Source organism: Pseudorasbora parva, chromosome 3 (genome assembly GCF_024679245.1).
Source record: "Pseudorasbora parva isolate DD20220531a chromosome 3, ASM2467924v1, whole genome shotgun sequence".
NCBI classification, from domain to species: Eukaryota; Metazoa; Chordata; class Actinopteri; order Cypriniformes; family Gobionidae; genus Pseudorasbora; species Pseudorasbora parva.
In genome coordinates this window covers 41,501,022-41,524,223 of record NC_090174.1, presented here as the reverse complement: position 1 = coordinate 41,524,223, position 23,202 = coordinate 41,501,022, and the positions used below count along the sequence as shown (strand labels likewise).

Genomic DNA, 23,202 nt, shown 5'->3' with positions numbered 1-23,202 from the left:
TATCCTGTGAATGAATATAAGTTAAAATGGCTTGCCATAATGTAGGCTATCACATTTTCTGCGACTTTACTGCCATCTAATGGACGACAATAAATCTGTTTTTATTCTACCCAGATCATCGATACAAGAATGAGAGCTTACCAGTCTTTTATCACATTTAGCAATTGCTGTCGAATTCCAGTATTACCTTTTTTGAAATCATAAGTAATAATCTTAAAAAAAACATTGACGTTATTTATATTATGTTCCATAATAACACGGACCAATAAAATAAACAAGTACAATCTGACTTTTACGTCTGTACGTATGACATCATTGATGACGCGTGTAACCGTTCGGCGCTAATTTTCAAATGGTCGCCTGAACAGACGGAATAAAGAAAGTTTGGATCAGTTGTACTGCTTATAAATCATCAGTTTATCACAGGTAATTTAAACTTTCTTTGTTTTTAGTTCTTCTAAGATACGTTTTTAAAGCCACAATGTATCATTTGTTATGTTATGTTTTCAGAAGTGTGTTTAGCTATAACGTAACGTTAGCTAACAAGCGTTCATACAATGCTAAACTGACGTGTTTGCAATTATGAATTTCGCTTTTGGAAATGAGCCTCAGTTATATAAACGTCTGGTTTTACATGACGTTTATATTGTTGACATGTTTGCTAGGTATTGGTGTGCTCATTTTAAGCAGCTAAATGAACGTTTCGTGATGTTGTTTACATGGCGAGGTCTCCGTATTTAACTTTACGTTACCAGTGTTGGAGTAAAACAGTGTTAGTTACTGCACTTAATGGAAAAGCTGCATATTATTGCTATATGTTTATGTGACACACCAATATTGCTCCATAGCTTCGCTTCGTTATGAGCGCATTCAGTACCCCGACCTCCCGGCCACTGCAGTGGTCTTCCCCGGCAGTAGGGCAGAAAGCCGCTCTGTCAGCCACCAGCACACCTCTGCTGGATAACATCCAGGGAAACGATGATGAACAGGAGAGGCGTCAAAGACGGAGATCCAAAGTCATCGACCTTCACGGAGTCACCGACTCCTCCATTAACGAGGCCGGTTGCCACAGGTTGGTTAAAACACCGTGTTCAGCTCCGTTTAAAAAACAAGACGGCAAAATGTTCAAACTTATGTATTTATTTTTCACCATAGTTCTACAGCGACACCCGCTGCTGTCCCCAAACTGTCATCAGCACAGATATCTGAGCATTATTCAACATGCATCAAGCTTTCTACTGAAAATGTGAGTTAAAATCAATGTACACTAACTTTACTGTATTTTTCATGAAAATTCAACAGGGCTAATTTACTTGTCCCCTTCTTTTTGCAGAAAATTACTACCAAAAATGCATTTGGTCTTCATCTCATTGATTACATGGCAGACATCCTCAAGCAAAAAGACTCAGAGATGAACTTCAAGGTAGAAATCAGCCGAATTTGTATTTAGCTCCACTTCAACCGTTTACATGCATTATTGGAAATTATGATGACTATTGATTATTGGAATGTGATTGTGTGTTGATCAAGGTGGCAGCAGGGACCCTGGATGCCAGCACAAAAATCTATGCAGTGAGGGTGGATGCGGTCCACGCTGATGCTTACAGAGTTCTGGGAGGCTTGGGCTCTGAGACCAAACCAAAAGAATGTAAGTAGATATTCAAGTAATGGGTCTGCAGACATGTTACAAAAATTGAGATGGCTTGTGCCTTAGGTCAGATTGGTCAGAGAGGGTTATGTGATCATGGACTTTATGGTGTCTAGCAGGTTTCATACCCTGCACAGAATGTTTAAAATCTCATCTTATTCCAGGTCAAGATGGTGACGAGGAGGCTGTAGCCGAGGGCAGTCAGGGAGAGCAGGTAGCTGCTAAACAGACTAAGAAAAGACCTCAGAAGAAGACAGTGGAGCAGAACCTCAGTAACATCAATCTCTCTGAATCAGAAATGAAGTGTGAGGTGAATAAATATCTAAGTGTGATTGAGTCAAGTCGATTTTTGTATAGCAACTTTTCGCAATACACATTGTTTTAAATCAGCTTTATAGAAAATCATGATGTAAATGTTTGTAATATCTCATGACTTAGTTGCATTTAGCGGATTAGAGCTGGGCAATGATGTACTATAACTTTTGCGGTGATTCAATCAAGCAGTTTGACACAATACATCACCTTTACAAGTATACTGTATGAATGTGTGTGAATAAAGTTGGACATACTTGTATATCCAACTGTATATATAAATCGCTGGGCGATAAGAGTTACATATTGCAACAATATAAACAATCACACAGTGTATATATACAATATTTGGTATAAATTGTTCTAGGTATGTAAACTATATGAATCCTGTAATGTAGGATGTATGATAAATTAATATATTGCTGGGTGATAATAGTTTTAAAAAAATTCACAATAGAACAAGTACCTTTTGTTGTTGTGAGGACCCCATAAAGCATGTGATGTAAACTTACAGGAAGACCTAAAGCATCCTTTGTGCAGGTGGACCCCATGTTCCAGCGCATGGCTGCTTCCTTTGATGAGAACAGTACAGCAGGAGTCTTCCTGTCTGTGCTCTTCAGTGAGGACAGTCGCTGTGAGCTGCGCTTTCCTTCACATATGACCTTGCTGAAGTCGGATTCGCCTCCAGTGCAGGTGCCCCATCAGAACGTTCCTGCCTCACCATTTACAGGTTAACAGCTTTGCACATCACACTCTGTTCCAAGTTACAGGACAGAGCAATATTCAGAATTCATAACATTTCCACGTGTTGTGAGTTACAGTCGATCTGAGTTGTTTGACAATGTATTCAAGGCATTGAATGCCATTTTGATTCTTCCAGGTCATCTGAAGACGCTAGAGGACAGGCCAATATGTCCATCCTTAGAGGATTTCTCTTTTACTAGATGGACTCCTGAACAGGTGAGACTGTTTTGATGACTAATTAAAGGCTCAACCTACTGATGGTGTGCATATACACAGCAATTAAAAAGTTTGGGATCAATTCGATTTTAAATGTTTTTGAAATGTCTTTTGTGCTCTCCATATTTTTTATATTTTATCAGAAACAGCAACATTGTGAAATATTAGTCAAATTAAAAATAATTTACTTTAATATTTTTTTTATATTTTAAAATGTCATTTATTCCTGTAATGGGAAAGCTGAATTTTCAGCAGCCATTGCAATTTAATGCTGTTTTGCTACTTATTTTTCTGGAAACTATTTTTTTTAACTACATCATGACATCTTTACTTACACAGATCAATTTCATGTGTTAGTGCTGAATAGAATAATTAATTTCTTTAAATTAAAGCAAAAACTTATTAACCCCTTTTCAACAGTAGTTTAAGTGCAATGTTAAGTGTGTTTTATATTGATGTGAACATCTTTCACATTGTCAATATAGAGTACAAACCTCAACCAGCTGCTTGAGAAGATGAAGCAGGGAGAGCATGCATTTGATGTCCATGCAGACATTGAGCAAGATGAGGATGAGAGTCCAGATTTTGGGGATAATTTTGATGCAGACGTGGATGAGGGCAGACCAGGAGACTGTGAGGAGTTTAAGGAACACAGAGAAGCTTGTTCAAAGAGCCCCCAGAAAGGACGGTTAGTACTTGTGAAATGTATTGCACTAAAGTGTTTGCTAATTGTTGCATTACAAACAGGCTCTGCTTCGCAATAAGCAAATAATTGCAGTTTAATACTGTAAATCAGACTTTGTGTCATATTAATAGTAACAAAGCACAAAAGATTATTTCGATTTAATGGATGGGAGGCACGCTACAATGTTCTCTTCCTTAGGGGTGGGCGATATAGCCTCAAAATTATATCACGATATTTCAGGAGTATTTGTGATAACGATATTTATGACGATATAGCAAAAAATATATGGAACAAAGTTTTATTGGTTATTGCAGCTGGTAGGCAGCAGTATTTATTTTTGCAAATAAAATTAAAGTCATTGTTTATCCTTTTCCAATGAGCTAATGTCAATTATGAGAGAATATTTAATTCAAAGTGTAACTTTACTGACATATGGTACAAGTTACTAGTGTTTTCACTGGAAATCTTAAATATATATTTTATATATATATATATATATATATATATATATATATATATATATATATATATATATATATATATATATATATATATATATATATATATAATATACAGGGTTCGTACGGTCATGAAAGACCTGGAAAAGTCATGGAATTTTAAAATAGCATTTTCCAGGCCTGGAAAAGTTTTGGGAAAACAAATAAACCTGAAAGTTTTAGAAAAGTCATGGAAATTTATTTCTAAATATGTATGCAATAGAAGATATGTTTAAGTGATCATATAGGTTAAACAAACTTTGTAAACATACTTGAAACGAGTAGCCTACAGATCCATTCCTTAGATCCACCCGACTGCTGCATTCTGTCAGATTTCATTTTGCAGCGTTGAGCATTATAACCAATAACACGCGTTTCTGTAGAGCATGATGGCCAATCAGAAGCGTTCAGATTAGTCATCGCTGAAACCAAGCGTTGTGTTCAGTGCGCGCGCACTCTTGTCTAAATTCTGACTGAAACTTGCGAATTCTCCCTTCATCATCAAAGTCAACAAAGTCCAGATTGATGTAAAAGATTAATGTTGCAGTTAGGGGTGTAAGAAAATATCGATACACGTGAATATCACGATATTACGTTTGGCGATACTGTATCGATTCTCAAAAACGCTGTATCGATATTTATATAATTATTTATTTACATGCAAGATTCGTGGCTTTGTGTTCGGTTTAAACCACAGACTGTATAACACCCAACCGCTAGATGGCAGTGTTATCTCAGAACGTATAACTGACGCGGAGCCGGAGAAGCGCAAGGTAAAAGTGCGTGCATCACTAGTGTTTACATTAGCAAACCCAGCTCTCAAGACGATAGAATTATTCCGCTCTTGCAGTATACAGAGCTGAAGTGTGGACTCATGTTGGCTTCAGCTAAAAAGAAGCCACTAAGGAAATCGACAAGAATCATTTTGTTTGCAAAATAGGCCAAGTTATAATCTAATACTCGGGAAACACATTGAAACAGAGAGCTCTCTTAACATCCTGACGTCACCCGCGCTGCTGAGAAGCATTTCGATAGAATGTACTGCACGTTTTCCTCTCAGTAACAAAATAAACACACTCCAAAACTGACAGCGGTGGCAGGAGAACGAAAGATAATTGCGATGTGGATATGGATGCACCAGCTCTGCAGTTCAGTAACGTTATTTGAAATAGCACTTTATACAATAGACTGCTTTATAGAAAACAGCTTTAGGGTCCGATCACACAGAACGCGTTTTTCAGGTTCGAAAACGCGAGGCGCACTGCACTCCCTTTTTTGGTTGCGTTTTTTAATTCAAAAATGAGCAGTGCGCTTTAATGTTTCTAGGCAACCCCCGAATCACCTGTACTGTCAGTCAAATCAATGTAACGGTCAACACAACGGAAGGCCTGCCGCTTCATTCATTCGATTGGACAACAGAAAATAAGCGCGATGATGTTGCACGCTTTTCCGCTCAGAGTTGACTTTTTTTCAACTTCATGCGCTCGGAGCGCTCCTTCAAAAACGCGAGGCGCCCAGGGCGCATAAGCAGTGCGCATAACGCTCTCTGCCAAACGAAATCCATTCAAAAAAGGCGCCTCTCGCTGCAAAAACGCGTTCTGTGTGATCGGGGCTACTGTGTTAAATATAAAACAAACAGTCATTCAGTCATGAAATGGACTGCATTTTCTGTTGTTAAATAGCCACTGCTATACTGTGAACCTTTAAAACATTTACACAAAGAATCCTGCAGTAACTTTACATTTCCCTCAACTTAGATTGCACATTGCATATGATTAGTGATATAAATTATACTATATTAATTAAATAAAATACTTTGTCTCGTGTTTTAGGCTTATGGTTGTGTTCTTTATTCTGTTAAATTATAAAAAACAAAAACACAAAAAAGAAATATCACAATATATTGCCTTTGTTACAATATCGCAATATATTGGAATATACCGTATCGTGATACGTATTGTATCGCCAGAGTCTTGGCAATACACAGCCCTAGTTGCAGTATCGTCATCTTGCGTGATTTTTACGAATGTGTTTGTGAGAGTGTTTATTTTTTTTACGGTTTAAACTCGCGCTTGACCCAAGTTATGGATAGACTCTCTGTCACACAATCGCTCTCGCAATCGGTCACAGTCTCTGCTCCCTTTCTGTATAACGTTAGTTTATTCCGGTTAATATAATTTATTCATCTGGTAAGATCATATGAATTTTCTAATGCATAAAAAGCATTAATATAACTCGTAAAGGTTGTAAGATTCCTTTGTCTGTGTAGTCAGAATAGCCTATGTGACATGTAGTTTCCCCAAACACACAAAAACACACATACACACACACACGTCACTCGCATACAGAGATCGCGCTGCAGATTCAGGAGCACGGAAGCTGGTTATCAACGCCGCCCCGTGACTTTTAGCAACAAAATATCTAAGCTGCTGGATCACTACATTATATTCCTCAGCAATGTTGGGGTTACTTGCTATTTTAAAGTAATAAACGCACATCTGCATTGTTAAGAGAGACGCTGAACAGACACAGTCACGCATGTATCTCTGTCTCTCTCTCTCTCTCTCTCTCTCTCTCTCTCTCTCTCTCTCTCTCTCTCTGTCTCTATAATTAAAATAAATGCTATAATCCATTAATTCAAATAAAAGTATTACTTTATACACTACTTTATCTCTGTGTCTCATTCGAAGCGTGCACAATGCTAGATCTAACTAAAGTCATAACTGACAAAAATAAACGTCAATGTTACCCTTCCGGTTAAATATTGCACGGCAAACATCAAAATCAGCCATAAGCTGTTCATGTTATGTCAGTTGTCAAGAGAGCTGACCTCTTGTAACCAAGTAGCTCCCTTTTAGGTACTAAATCATCATCATCATTATCGGAGGCTGACATGTTGCTCTTCTCACTCAGACAGGTGTTATTGTGCGCGCTAGGGAAAGTAAATGTGTCATACGTCATCGCAACGCTATATCATTGATATCTCAATATGACACTTTTTTTATCATGTAAAAATGAATACCGGTATTATCGCGGACGATATGATATGGCACACCCCTACTCTTCATCTGAAAACAAAATGACTAATCAATAGGTTCTGATTCCGATTCCGATTCTTTAAGGGATGGAGTTAAAACATGTCACATCGATATTCAATGCTATTTTCAATACCACGGGGGAAAAAACTCTGCATATACTGTCAAATAGATATTTTTAATATAATAATTTTTTGTGCGTCTAATGAAAGTCTAGGCAATCAAAAATCAATTTCTTATGAAGAGATCATGTTATATGATAAAGCTTTTAAGCTTTTTCCTCATATAAACAATGATCAATAGCCTACAGATGAAACTATTAAAGTTACAGAAAAGTTCAAGTATTTGTAGTATATAAAGTATAAAAGTCGATCAGTCAAGAGCAGTGTGATCATTTGTCTTTTTGTAGTTTGAATAACAAATAACTGCTGTCCCTTTAAGAACTAACGCAAGCATGGATCCTAAACACTGTTTCTGTTACTCATTCTTCCTGAACTGTTTGCGACTATGTTTACACTATTCAAGATGTGCACTGAGAATTTTTTTAAGTGTATTTGACCAACAATAAGCTGGAAAAAGAAGCAAATTTTTGCACTTGTATCATGTCCGAGGTGGCTTTATTACGGTAGGCTATGTGTGTGCGCTTCAGATGTGAGCGTGAAATATGCGGGATTAGTAGAATTATGTGCAATCAGGTGGCCACTATGGAAACCAAAACTTGTGCGTTTGGAACTGATGATCGGAATCTAATTTTTTTTCTTCTAAACTATTCCAATGGCATCGTTATTTTTTTAAAAGGTTCCAAGTAAGAAGTGGTTGAAGAATATTCTCTGAATATAACATTTTATTTGCATTTAAATGTCTTCTCTGCTGTTTTTGTGTCAATTCACTTAAGTGTATTTGTGTTATTAATAGCGGTGTTATTCCAATTGGTGAGGTGGATATTGCCACCATGTGTCTGCAGTTGTCTGATCAGCCCAGAGAATACTCGTACTTCAGTCCCAGGACCATGGCAACCTGGGTCGGACCCGGCTACTGGCTCTTTAAACCTGGACATAAGCGTAAGTCAAAGATTAGCCTTGGAGTATTTGAATGTATTTTATTGCCTTCTTACGCCGCATTCACACGTAGGCGTTAACGCTTCCCATTTACTTTGAATGGGTGACATCATCCGTTGCCGAACTGAATTGTGGGTTCCGTCGCGGTGCTTTACTCGCGTTGCAAGCGGCAGAAGTTGAAGAATTCTAAACCTTTCAAGCGCAAGCGCAGGCGTCATCCAATCAGATCGCCGTATGCAAATATCCTACAGTAGACGCTAGCCAATTGCGTTCATTACCGCTTCGTGAACCATCCAGACCATAGACCGTTAAAAATCCAGACGCAGCTCCCGGACCAATACGTGATATTCTTCCCGCTGTCGGTGCTTTTTCAGGATTTAATGTACTTAACAGCTTCGTGCACCTGTTCAGTGCGCTGACAACAACTACACGGGCAATCGCACTTACACATACAACCAAATCGGCATCCATTTTGTCTCACAGACTAGCTGTCATAAAAAGGTGCTTTTTTGTGTTGTGTTTTGGTCCAAGCGGGAAGTTAATGTGATTGGCTGTTGTCACTATGACGATCGCGTCAGCACCCAGCTTCAGCCACGCCCTCCGTCAAGCGTTAACGCCTACGCCCCGTGTGAATGCGGCGTTAGGGTGCGGTGCGTTCACACTTGTAGTTCAGTTCAGTTCAGACTGGCATTACTGAAGATACTGAACCTAAAGACATAGGGATACTTCCACAACCTGATTAGTCAGCTTTTATGACGTATTGACGTACGTATTTTAAATGTAACTAAGGATGAAACAATTACCGGTTTCATGATAAACCACAATAAAATGTCCTGACGGTTAGTAATATCGTTTAAAATTTAATTATCATTAAAACAGTCGGTGATTATCACGATTTTGAAAACTCGCGGTAAAGCCTATCCAGTCTGGTGCAGGCGCGCACAGCACGGAGCGCTGTTTTCTGAATGAGAAGAAATGACAGGCAGTGACAGCACCAGGAGATTTTCCAGCCTTCTAAAAGTAAAAAATCTGAGGTGTGGCCATATTTTGGCTTTTACAAAAGTCCTGAGGAAAAATGAATCGAAGATGCTCTGGTCACCCTGTCTGCAGCAGAACATGCCAGAAGAAAGTCGCTGTAATAGGGGAAACACTTCAAGATTTGTGCACGCAAGGCAAGTGGACTTTGACCTCAATACCAAACCTAGGTCTGGGAAATAATAACGTAAAGCTTGAGCCAAAGTCGAACGAACACGTTCAAACACGACTAGGGTGACATTTAAGGAATAATAATCAGGGCTTGACATAAACACCCGCTGTTTGTTTAGTGTATTTCGGCTGTGGTGTGTAACACAGTCACTCGCGTCGCTGTTGCTATAGTCCCCTACTTATTATAGGCTTCTCAGAAGCCATCGGTTATAATCGCGTTGCGCAATATAACGCATCACACGTGTTTCTATTGAATTTATGAATGCAATGTCTAATAATCAGATGTGTTCAGATAAGCTGGAGTTTTGTTTAGAGCGCACTCTTACTGAAATCTGCACTCAAAGCCGAGCGTGTGACGCACGCAGGAGATTCATTCAGCATACAGTGGAATGTTTTTGTTCTATTTCAGCAGCGAAAATAGTTTAAAACAAACACAGCAGAACCATAGCGTTTGATGCTCGAGATAAGCAACTTTAGAGACCGTCTCTAAAGTTACATACAACATTGGTATGCACGTTTGTATAAAACTAACTGTAAAGTGTTCATAGGTGTCTGGTATAATGCACACCTTTTGGGTTTTTGATATTTAATAAAATATAAACTGTCAAATCCTATGAAAATATGGATATGATTTATTTTACTGGGATACTGTTTGGGCTTGTACACAAAATATGCTAGATTTAAATGCATCATAGCCGATAGGACGCATGAGACTATTGCTTGAACATATTTATAGAGATTTGTTGTTAGAGATTTATATTCACACTAAATTATTATTTATGCATTATGTGGTGCTATTGACGACGACCAATATAAGGAAGGAAATCCCGCAGAATACAATCTTTCTTTTAAAAAGTGCATAGAGCTGCTTGATTTATTTGTTGTTTGTTGATTTTCAAATATAAAACTTGTTAAAATGTTTTCAGTGTGTGCATTGGTTCTTTTTGAACACTTTATCTAATTTAAACAAAACCGTGATGATATTGATAACTGTTATAATTTGGGTCACTATAACTGTTATGTGAAATTTCCACACCGTTTCATCCCTAAATGTAACTTACTGAACATCCAAAACAATGCTGTGTGCTGAGATAAATGCACTTGTTATGTGTTCATAGTCTGCATATGATGGTATTTTGAAGTTGACCAAGTTGTGAAGTTAAAGTTGGCCAAGTGTGAACGCACCCATATCATAATTTTTAATATTCTATTATCTATTGTTTTGAGTGTTGTGCCATTTAAATGTCTAATTTATCCTTTGTAGAAGATCACAAACCAGACAAAGAACCTAGGAAGCGAGCACCAAAGAATCCTCTCATTATTGACTTTAAAGGAGATATCAACTTTCATAATTACTTCCGAACAACTAGAGTAAGTCCCTGTTTGCTAATTCTTTATTTGCATGACTTCCATAGTCAAAAGCTTCATAACAGCAATTTGTAGAACGCTATTTAATCCCTCTAGCAAAACTTTTAAACCTTGTAGAAGTCTGTCAGCAGCAGATTATTTGGTGACAAACTGACAATGAAATGCTTATTTCCAGGCAGCAACCACAATTAGCAAGTCGGCTTTGAATAGCAGCAATAAGAAAACCACACTTCCAGCAGACTTCCAGTATCCACCCAGTAACCTGTCACAGCTCAGCCTCAAACCCACCAACACAGTAAGAGCATGAATGTTTAATACACTTCAGCATTTTGATTGTGGCAAATCTACAACATTATTAGAAGAATGCTGTACAATATATTGACTGCTAGATTGGTTTGGTTTGTTTTGTTCATCTTACAAATCTGACTGATTTATTTTCTCACTTAAGCTCAGTGCAGAAGGAAAGAAAAGATTATCGGGAGAGCTGAGTGAAGACATAGGAGAGTACGATTACAACAATGCCAATGACACAGCCAACTTCTGTCCTGGTCTTCAGGTACTCTAAACAATACTGTTACGTGTTCTAGATTGACATGGAAGACAGTCCATTTAACGGTTAGTGGTTTCTGTGAATAGGAAGGGGACAGTGAAGATGCTGAAGGCTTTGGAGGAGCTGATGACTCCCAAACAGATCGACCGACACCTTTCTCTCTGGACACAGATGACATCTCTACTTACGGAGAGGACTGTCTCGTCCCTGAGCCTCACAAGGTAAAATGTTGGACAGAAGAGGACATGTATTTGGTTATTATGCTACACAGTGATCATCTAGTGAGATTTTTGTTTGTTTTGTCAGTTATTCGTTCTTATTTCAGTTGTTTTGTACAGATAAATCACAAATTGTTTCCTCATCTAGGTAAACACTATTGAGATAAACTATGCCAGAACGGCCAAGAAGATGGACATGAAGAAGCTGAAGACCACTATGTGGGGTCTCCTAACAGAAAGTCCTGAAAAACCAGCCAAGGTTTGTAATTGTATCTTTCTGACCTTGGTGAAGTTATTGATTTACTTTTTCACTGTCTTTAAAGTAAATTTTGGAAGAAAGCATTTGCATGCTGAACTTTGTGTAAAAGTCATAGACCGTAAAACAATATGGACGACTCGACATCATCCGTTTCCGCTTGGCAGATTTGAAGCTTTTAGGCGGCCTTGCACGGCGCGAACATCTTGGGACCGAGTCTGTGCAGTAGCGATTTCGGGACCGGAGTTGCGCAGTAGAGCGCAGGAAGTAGAGCAGGAAGTACAGCTGCGATATCAAAAGCCCGCCCACACTCTCGCAGATGCAGAACAATTAATTATGTTGGTGTGAAATAAACAGTTATGGAAATGTAGAAATTAAAGCTAAAGCTCTAATCTGCTCCCAAAAATTTCAAAAAAAGTCCGTTAGTGCCTCAGTGACAACTTCACTCAGAGAAGCCGTCAGTCTCAGCTGTCAATCATGACGTCACACCCCCTGTTTATATAGCATCAAATAACTTACTCAAACTAAACTTATTTTAAATGAAATCATCGTGATGATAACTGCCTTCAGTGACATAAACTAACTTTGGGGAACATTTTTTGAAGTGTAATTTTATTATTTAGTTTGCCTCGCGTCCATTCGAAAACACAGAGGGGCGGCTATACTGGGACCGGTCACCGGGGGGCGATCGAGGCACGAAAGCTTCAGTAAATGAGAGGGAGACTGCAGGCTTGGTAAAAGTAATCATCCTTCATTTCAATGTCATAAAACTAATAGTCCTAAACTAAAACTAATAGTTGGTAGGCGGGCTTAACCGCTAGTGTTTCTTCTGGCTGCGCATCTTTTAATGTCTGGATGTGGTATCCAGCCACTGCAACACAGTTCTCCCTGAGACCAGAGTTCGGTACTGCGCCTTCCCGTCTTGCTGGCAAAGTTCTGGTGAGATCACTGCAGGTTAGAAATTGTTGGTTTATAATGTTATACAGGGTTTTTCGCGCATGGAGAATTATGAAACGTCTGCCTCCGTCTGTTGACAGAACTCAGACAGGCAGACAACTGCTCAGATTCAGCCTGTCGTAATAATCAGAAATGTATATCGTCACATGATCCTTCAGCTATCACTCTTATATTATATATAAGAAAAGCCATTCCATAGCTATATATTATATTATATAGCTTATATTCATATTATTTTCATCGTTAAATTAAAGTCGACGGAAAATCATCACTGTTCAGCATTCAAACTGCGCGTCGCGTTTGGTTATGACAGTCAGCAGGTAAAACTCTCCACGATCATATATTCCCATTATAATATTTTATCTGTAAATAAAGGTCTGTGGATTTGAGTTTTTTTTATCTCTCTCTTTTTTTTGACCATACATGTTTGCATCTCTGAATCTATCCAAAATTTTGTTTTGAGCACCATAATAAAGCGAGTTGCAATAGTCTAATCAAGTAAAGACTGAAAAAAGTCTTGGAGATCATTCTTGGTTGAATAAAACTCATTTTGACAACTTTATCTGATTGTCAAATTTGTGAGCACGGTCACATCCAATTGTTTTACTTTGTTCTTTGTTGTTCTGCATTTATTGTGGCCAGTTTAATTATTTATTTATTTTTTCTCTCAAATTACTTACTGTTTTTACCATTTACAGCAGGTGGAGAGTGAGGAGACAACAGAAGTACCTGGAGAAAAATCATTCAGCCAGTCTATCAGGAATCTTGTACAAAGGTACTGTTTCAAGGCCTGGTGCTTTGTATCTAATAGGCATGTGCTGATATAAATTTTTCCTGTTACGATTAATTGCTGTAAAGAACAACAAGTAACGCATAACAATAAGGTCTCATTATTTAATGCGTTAACTAATACTGAGCAATAGCTACATTTGTTAGCTCAGAGGACACTCAGGGACACTCTGTTTCAAAAACACTCAGTTTCAGTTTCAATAAATTGAACAGGAGAAGCAACAACAGCAGGACGTCCGTCTCTGTGGTATGTACTGTATTTAGTGGCCTGTCAACATTTTTGTGCGTTTACTCGCAGTTTATGAGGACATGATTTGGTTTATGGACTATTGTATGCGACTAAACCTTAGCAGTAGCAAGCAAAACGGTTTTGCAGGTCAGACTAGTGTAACGTTATACATAGAACAACAATGGAATAACCGTTAGTGCATTTGAATGACGAAGCACGCTTTGTGAGAACGCTAGGTTTATGTTTGGGTGGTTTTACGATAAACAAACTGACACCTATAGTGGTCAGCTAAACAAATGTATTTAAACACACACCATAGATCGCATGCTCCATTGATAAATTAACTAATGTTATACACAATCGTGTTGTTTACTGATGTTTACTTACGTGACTATAGCCAACAACATAGACATTTGAAGCAGTTTTACTCACCGCCTGCTTCCAAAGCTGGACCGTGAACCTTTAACGTTGGGACTGCTCCGTCAGAAACACAGAAATACTCCATCAAACATCCAACTTAGTTTTTGAAACTTTGTCTATGTTTAGGATGGGAATCCAGGTCTTTAACAGTTTAAAAAGCTCAGTATACATGAAACAGCATTTCACCCCCCCCCCCCCCCCCCCCTTAAGTATTTGGTGCTGAGCCTGTGATGAACAACATTGAGATTAAAATAAACGAATGGCTGTTTTAAAAACTTCGCTAGCATGGTTGCTTTTGTTTGCGGGGTTTCCGGGGTAACCGCTGCATTCTGCAGTTCCAAAAGCGCCCTCTGCTGTCACTGAGCGGCACTTCATTCATCGCGTCTCCTTCACTCGTTCATGTACTTCTCATTTACATCTGAGCGTGTGTCCCTTTGACGCAGAATACAGCGGTGTTGAGCATTTATACGGTTGATGGGCAAAGTATTCTTGAGTGCATTATACAAATTTTAATAATTGTTAATAAATTATTATTTACAATATTTTGAAGTGCCCACGATAACAATATCGTGCATATTCATTATCATATATCGCATTACCGAAAATCGGCACGTCTAGTATCTACCAGTCACTGTACGTAAATTTCTCTTTCCTTACCCACCAGACTTCCCTCCACCATGGCTACCAATCTCTCAGTACCGTTGGCTTTTGTGGCCCTTCTGCATTTGGCAAATGAAAAAGTGAGTACTACTTTCTTAGTGTATATATATAATTGCAATTTTGCAAGTTCTCCCACTTGGAAATTGAGTCGTCTGAAATTGTCATTGTAGGTGCATGTCCACTGTGAGAGACATAATCTAAAAAATAAAATAAAAACTGAAATCGCAATATATGATTTTTTAACTATTTGTGTGATACAGCTGTAAATAAGTTTTTGAACACCTGTCTATCAGCTAGAATTCTGACCCTCAAAGACCTGTTAGTCTGCCTTTAAAATGTTCACCTCCACTCCATTTATTATCCTAAATTAGATGCACATGTTTGAGGTTGTTAGCTGCATGTCCACCCCATACAATCAGTAAGAATCCAACTACTAACATGGCCAGGACCAAAGAGCTGTCCAAAGACACTAGAGACAAAATTGTACACCTTCACAAGGCTGGAAAGGGCTACGGGGAAATTGCCAAGCAGCTTTATCATCATTTTTGCAGCTGTAACATACAAATAAATAGTAAAAAAAAAAAATATATATATATAAATTGTGATTTCTGGATTTTTATTTTTATTTTTATTTTTCGATTTTTCTCTCACAGTGGACATGCACTTACAATCACAATTTCAGACCACTCCATGATTTCTAAGTGGAAGAACTTGCAAAATAGCAGGGTGTTCAAATACTTATTTTCCTCACTGTATATATATAGATATATATAATGATTTCAAAAACTACTGTAGATTGAGGTCTGTTTACATATATGATTTAATATTAGCATGTTGGTTATAATGTTTAAAGATCTACTTGTCTTGCATTAGTATGCATTGAATATTTTGTAACTTAAATATGTAGAATTATTTGTGATCTCATGACATCACAACATTTGAATGCTGTAAATCTAAAAGCTCTTCTTTCCATGAACAGAACTTGGAGCTGCACAAGATTGACTGCATGACCGATATCATCATTAAACAAGGCCACTGAAAAGTGATACAAAACTTTTTATACAATTTTTTTATTTTTTTTAAACCAAAATGTAAATCCAGTCTCTTATGTTCTCCATGGCATGTAAAATATCTAAACATAACAATATAGTGAAGAGAGAGATTATGTCAGGATCATGTTAAAAATGTTGTTGAGGAAACTACCACATAATCTGAGTGAAATTGAAAGATGTCAAAAGTATGTACCAGGGAAAAAACGGCAGTATGCAGTGCATGAATATGATTGCTTTTTAAGATATTTTTAGCAATAACTCGTTTTAGCAGCTTCAGTAAAAGTAAATGTGAAGTTTCTGTTGTCAATGTCACACTTTTTTCTTTTTTTTCTTTTTTACAAATGTTTATTTAAATTGTTAAAATTAATTTTATAACTTTGAGGTTTCTTTTAGGTGTATATTCTACATCTGATTTTGAAAAATAAAAGTTATCAAAGAATTGTTGGATAATTCTTTATTATCGGTTTATATTGTTTTGAATGTAGTATGATGTCATTGTGGAATGGTATAATGTTTTGCATGAATACTTGTAATGCCGGAGGCTTTTAGGTGGAGCCAATTGTTGCCGTGGCGGAAGTGTTCTGTTTTGTGTATAGAAGTCTAATGTTTTGCCCTAATAATGTCATGCTACAACCTTTTCAACACAACAAACTTTGAGAAACATTTATTACATAAGGTAAAATTGCGTTTAATACCATTATTTAGAAAAGGAAAAACGAACAAGGCAGCTTTTCTGGCTTTTCCGTGAACAATCTCATACCTGAAATGTCGATGGCTCGATTAGAGTGCGCTCTCAACTTACAGGTGTCATGAATCAGCGCCCTCTGGAGGATGCTATGGGAAGTGGCGCTACAGAGGTTGGCCAATGCCAAATCATCGGCGGTATAGACTGAATTAGAGACCAGGAAGTGTTGGCACGGTGTACATCTGTTGGTCATTCGAAGAATCAACAACAAACATTTTAACTCCAAAGGACGTTGTAATTGTTTTTTTTTTTTCGTGGAGTAAATAAAAACATCAGACATGGGGTTGGGTGATCCAAATAGTACGGTAAGTTGTGAACTTAACTATATAGCCGGCAGGTGCTTGTTAAGTTACATCGCTTGTTTAGTTTAAAAGTAGACTGACTAACGTTAGCTGTGTAAACTGAGTTCCTCTCTGTAACCGTGTAAAACGTATTTTTTAAAGTGCTGCAAAAGCCTCCAGTAGAGTAACGTTAGGTTGATTTTTTTTTATTTTTTTTGGTTTAGTTTTACCGGTTGATGCGAGTTGACGTAACGTTACTCAAAACAGGGCGAAGCTCGTTTTTCAAGTTATAGTTTCTACGTTCCTATTGTCAGTTAATGTCGATAATTTGATTGGATTGCTTAAACAAATGTGCTGCTTAGATAATACCTTGTTACTTAAGCTTCATCCAATTTGTATCTCAACTTTGTTGTACAGATTTGTTTACATAGATGGATTGAATTTACCTTGTGCTGTGAAGCATAACTTAACCGGCTTGCAAGACAACCGACACTTATTGATTGGCGACATGGTTTAAATGTTTTTTTAACTACAGTTGGCAAATGTGCTGATCACATCACACGTCCCCTGTTGACTGTTGAAGTGAAACAGAAGTGTGAGATTCTCATGCTGGTTTGCTTATAATCAAGTTGATCAACTGTCATTTTTTTTCTAAACACATTTCAACAGTATCGTATAAACTATTTTCATGCGGCACTGTTGTTGAAATAAAATTCGTCGACAGTATTTTGAATAACTGAACTTATTCGATTACAAGTTGGCTTGTTCTTGAACACATTTGGTGTTACACGGACTTCAAGGGAACAAGAATGTGTTGTTTTATACAAGGAGTAAGGAAGATCGAGTTTAATAAACCAGATGGACATTTTCTAAGTTCCAGTCTTAATGGAAAATCAGTTTAGAAAAAGTATCTAAAGACTTTCAAAACTGGTAAAGCATTTAATAACCAGATGAATACATGTTTTTTTAAGTTGTTGCTATGACATAGATAGGCCTATCACATGGAACCATTTCTCCACAGTGTGGTACTTGGCTGTGTGTATCTGATGTCACCTAATAGCTTTCTGCCATTCTGCACTGCAGGCCTTGTGTTGTGAGTGACACCAACTCGCAAAGCCATTGACTAGAATGGAGAATGGAGAGGGAAAGACAGAGAGGGCGGTAGTGACGCAGCATTGCTTTTGGTTTCCTGGTAACCTTTTGTTTAAGAAGTATCAGTAGTGCAAGGGGACTTAACATGGCTAAACGTGAACAAAACCTCCCCCATGATCTAATCTTTAAGTACCTAAATTATGCGATGAACAATGCAAAAGATGGCTATGGATCTTGAAATGCATAACAGTTGGTGTTTTGATGTGTGAAATGTGGTAAAGCCATCTTTTTACGTCGCATTTACCAGTATCACACTTCAGATGTCACGCCCAATCATTAGCATCTAAAGGCATTACTAGGACTGCTTTTATTATAAATGCTATCTGAACTGAAATCTAGCAACAAAATTGCTAAGTTGGGAACACTGGTCTGAGGGAGTCGCCTGTCAATTGTATCATAATCTGCATTACCCCCGGTTTCCGGTTTTATTTGGCAGAAACGCTTTATTCTTAGCAGTGTGCAACAAGTGTCACAACAGCTGTTGAGAGAACGCACAGAGTAGCGTCATAACCTCATTTTAAACACACTCAAATTTATCTAATATGATCAACAGAGCTGCATTACCTCATACTCATGAGCAGAAATGGCACCTGTGTCCTGTCAGAATAAAATCCCGCTGCTCGCGAGCCGTGTGTTGCGCAACAATCGCTCCAGTGGCCTTGCTCAGCTCCCTCAACATTCAGTCCTGCTCTGCTTCATACTACAGTAATGTTAATAACCGCATCCATGAACATGATTTCCGCCCAAGTCCTAGCCCGATTCTTTTCCACCGGCTGTGAGGTGAAGACCACGTCCCAAGATTGCGCGCTCAAACCCGGTGTCATCAAACTTTGCCTTTGTTTTGAATAGGCGCCATCTAGCGGACGGAAAAGTTACATAGTGTAGGAGATTATTACAAACAAACAAAAAAACTTAAAAAAAAAAATTGTATACCTTGCACGATACAATTTCTATGTATGGGCCAGATATAAGGCTGGCCATTTCAGTCTCTATACAAACTGCTTCATCATGATGAGTTTCATTGTTCATAGATTTTTGTTGCCTTCCAATTCAGTATTGCAACAATGCAAGTCATTTTGTGGAGCTGTGTGCTTGTAGCATTTTGATCATGTTTTGGTTTTTCATTTCTCTGAGTGCAGGAGCCGATGGAAGGAGAGTCTTCACAGGACTTGGATCCAGTTAAATCTCTACAGTCTCAAGTGGACGGGGTCAAGGACATTATGACCCAGAATGTTGATCGGATCCTGGCCCGTGGAGAAAGACTGGATGATCTTATGGGCAAATCTGAAGATCTGCAAGCGGGGGTGTGTCTTTCAGTACAAAAACTTTGATTCTTATCACATATTACAGCTCTAAGCCCTGCACACTGTTTTTACTATGCACACAACCGTTCAAACGTTTGGATTTGAAAAGATTGTCTTATGTAAAAAGAAAAAAGAAAAAGTCCCATACACTCTCAAAGGCTGCATTTATTTAAAGGAACACGCCACCGTTTTTGGAAATGGGCTTATTCAACTTCTTTCCTACATTTAGCAAATGTATTTTTGTCTCCGTGCATGCATTGTTTTAGTTTGGCAGGGTCACCGCTAGCTTAGCTTAGCATAATGAATGGAATCCTATGTGGCCAGCTAGCATGTCCTGAGTAAAAGTGATCCAACCCTCCCCCACCTAATTACTTCTTGTGGCCTGCATATTCACAACAAGTACAAATAGCGATGCAGATTAAGACTAGGTTATTTCCTAAGCAGATATTGACTTAGGACTATATTATGGGGAAGCACATGCGAATCATTGCTACTTGGGCAGAGATATCACGCAACATATTGCAAACGCTCAACAGCCAGAGGATGTGAGGATGAGCCGTGATATCGCTGCGCCCAAGCAGCAGTGCTTCGCCTGTGCTTCCCCAAAATATAGTCCCATGTTAATGTCTGCTTAGGAAATCGCCTAGTCTTAATCTGCATCACTATTTCTACTCGTGAAAAACGCAGGCCACAAGAAGTAATTAGGTGGGGTTTTTTTGTGTTTTTTTGATCACTTTTACTTGGGACATGCTAGCTGGCAATATATGATTCCATTCATTATGCTAAGCTAAGCTAGCGGCGACCCTGCCAAACTAAAACAATGCATGCACTGAGACAAATGCATTTGCCCACAATGTAGGAAAGAAGTTGAATAAGCCCTATTTCTAAAAACAATAGAGTGTTTATTTAATAGAAAATGCAGTAAAAACAGTAATATTGTAAAATATATTATTACCATTGAAAATAACTTTCCATTGTAATATGTTTTAAAATGCAATTTATTTATGCGAGAGCAAAGCTGACATTTCAGCAGCCCGTTACTACTTAGTCTTCAGTGTCACATGATCTGTCAGAAATTAATCTAATATGCTGATTTTACTGACCCCAAACTTAAATAGGCTACTGTATGCAGCTGTAGTCCCACACTTGTTGACATTGTAATTGGTCTTTGTTTTCCGCTTTTTAGGCTCAGAACTTCAAGCACACTTCTCAGAAGGTTGCTCGCGCTTACTGGTGGAAGAACGTGAAGCTGATTGTGCTTATTGTTGTGATAGTCCTCGTCATTGTGCTGATTATCATATTCCTTGCCACTGGTGTGATCCCAACTGGTTCGCCCGCACCCAAACCTCCCACCATCACACCACCCTAGGATTTCTGTCAGTTACACACACGCATACCTACACACACACACAGTTTATTTGCACATTTTGCTCAGAAACCTTCATATCTCATGGTATCACACCTCCTTATTATGAGGAGCTTCCATAATGACAGCTTTGAAACCTTTAAATGGAGGATTTTAAGTAGTCTATTGACAGAATGCTATCTATTGTCTTGCATATTTGTCACCTCCTAAAACATCATGTTAATGGCCACTTCAGCTGCCTTTATGGTTGTCTAAAGCCTGATAAAATGCCACAACTGTAATAAATTACTTCAATTACTGCAATATTGTTTATACTGAAGGTACACTTTAAATAATCATACACTGGCATTGAATCCGAGAAGGTAATGGGTAAAAGTTCTCTCTATTGAATTATGAAGTATATTTAAAACTGTTAGATTCGATTACATAAGACGTTAACTTGTAATTAGGGTAATACTTTTAGATCTCCAAGTGTCTCTCTTTTGTACTCTGTACTTTGTCGTCAATATAAGTATGTATGTAAGTATGTATGTCATTTGTAAAAGGTCAAACCAGAATGTGTTCTTAAAACTGTTGCATTATCCAAAACACCTTTTCTTTAAAGGAAATGATACTGTTTGGAATTTTTTTTCTCTGTCTTAAATCTTTACTGAAGTACGCAATGCCCCAAGTTTCAAAACAGAGAAACCGATTTCCTTATATAGATTGAATGAAAGATTTTTATGAAACAAGAGCACCTGAACAAGGCCATTTAGATTTTTTCTATCCTCATCATAAATCACTGCATTCTATTTGACATGCAGTGTTACACTTGCACTGTACCACATGCAGTCAGTACTGTAATCATAATTTAATATTGCGTCAAAGATTTGCCTTGCACTGTGGGAGCTTTCTGAAACCCCAGAAGCATAACTTTTTACTGTATAGAAACAGAGCAAGGAGTCTGTACTGTCATTTTCAGTTTGTAGTTTTTATTTAAAAAATGCGAACACCGATATTGAAAATCACTTCTCTAAATGTTTGTTGGCTGGCCTTGTATTCGTCTGCTGGGTAGCTTTTGCACTTTGCTTTGGAGAGAGGTCAAGGCGTTGTATGTCAGTCTATCTGCATGTAGTCAGAATGACAACTGTGCGAATGTCTGTAAAGTCTTACGCTGTATTTCTTGTAGCTTCCATTATCATCATACTATATGTAAAAATGTATTATTCTCCCATGATAAACAAACCTTTTAATCAAAAAGATTTTTTTAAAACAATTAAACTTTTTAATCAAACATTTAATCAATTTATGTTTTATTCATCTATAGATAAAAAGATGTAAAGTGCCTTGGAAATGAGTCTTATTAGCATAAACCGCCTGGAAATGCAATATTTTGTAAATAAACACAATCGTTCAATAAAACAAATGATGAGTGTGACATGTTTTTTGATCCTCTCATTTGAAATGTACATAGACTAACGGTAAATAATTATGAAATACTGTTGGGTTTGTGTTCAGTTTCACATGTCCGCCATCTGGCATGCAGTACATCTCAAGAGAGGGACAACAAAAATAAATCATTGATATTCAGTTTTAGATATTGACATTGCTAACGGACACTGACCTTAGCATTCATACATAAGTGATGGACACAGACAGAGGTAATTAATGTTTTTTTTATTTATTGTTATTGTATTGAATTCTAACAACTCTACATTAAAACAAAGTGGTTAAAAAAAGAGCAAGTACGGCAACTTAAGCGCAGTAGTTTTTTATTTTTTTTTACCCAGCTGTGATTTTATCTTGTTTTTCTTACACCAGCTGCAGCTCACATTTCCCTCCAGATTTCCAGTGACTATTGTGATTTGTGAATCGGTTTAATCTCCTGGGTGCCACAACAAGGACATTATATTTTAGTAAATATCTCTAAAACCATATGTCAGAGTTTTAAGTCTTGATGTCCTGTAAAGAGTACATTCAGGGCTATTCAGGACTAATATTTTGTAATCAGGCATATTGTTTAAATCTGACTAATTTTCAAATTGTTATAAGTCCACATCCTAGAAAAATGTTATAATGTTTCTAATCAAAAGATGACTTTCAGAAACAAAACAGGGCATTGATTTCATACATGTGGACACTAGGGGCATGTACCATTAAGGTAGTTTAACAGACTCAGGGTTACAGGATTAATTTCAAGTTGACAAAACCAAACCAATCTATTCAGGCTTTGCTGGTCTCATGATGCTGATCATCTTTCTCTGTCAACTTACACTGATCACTGCTCCTGAGTTCAGGAGTTTAGCTGTGACATCAGAACAGCCAATCACATGCTGTAGATCAGTAAAACTGAGATTCACTTCTCACGAGAGAAGCAGTGAGATTGATTTCTCTCTTTTGTAGAATATTACATGATTGAAAAATATGAAGAATTTAAATAAATTTACACAGCAAGAAGAAAAGAGCTGTCTATAA

At 37.7% G+C, this 23,202-nt stretch overlaps 2 protein-coding genes across 2 annotated transcripts; both read left to right on the top strand.

Moving 5' to 3' along the window:
- Window positions 1–304: 304 nt before the first annotated feature.
- On the top strand, window positions 305–16,222 carry ncaph (non-SMC condensin I complex, subunit H). The gene is made up of 18 exons (XM_067440179.1): window positions 305–426; window positions 849–1,072; window positions 1,156–1,246; window positions 1,334–1,423; window positions 1,531–1,648; window positions 1,813–1,958; window positions 2,501–2,690; window positions 2,841–2,920; window positions 3,406–3,608; window positions 8,053–8,198; window positions 10,666–10,772; window positions 10,945–11,064; window positions 11,218–11,325; window positions 11,406–11,540; window positions 11,686–11,796; window positions 13,449–13,525; window positions 14,853–14,928; window positions 15,828–16,222. The coding sequence occupies exons 2-18, from the start codon at window positions 861–863 to the stop codon at window positions 15,885–15,887; spliced, it is 2,070 nt and encodes a 689-aa protein (XP_067296280.1). The 5' UTR covers window positions 305–426; window positions 849–860; the 3' UTR covers window positions 15,888–16,222.
- Window positions 16,223–16,759: 537 nt separating this feature from the next.
- vamp8 (vesicle-associated membrane protein 8 (endobrevin)) lies at window positions 16,760–22,144 on the top strand. The gene is made up of 3 exons (XM_067440178.1): window positions 16,760–16,950; window positions 19,218–19,382; window positions 20,569–22,144. Exons 1-3 carry the CDS (start codon window positions 16,924–16,926, stop codon window positions 20,749–20,751), a joined length of 375 nt encoding a protein of 124 aa, XP_067296279.1. The 5' UTR covers window positions 16,760–16,923; the 3' UTR covers window positions 20,752–22,144.
- Window positions 22,145–23,202: the final 1,058 nt, after the last annotated feature.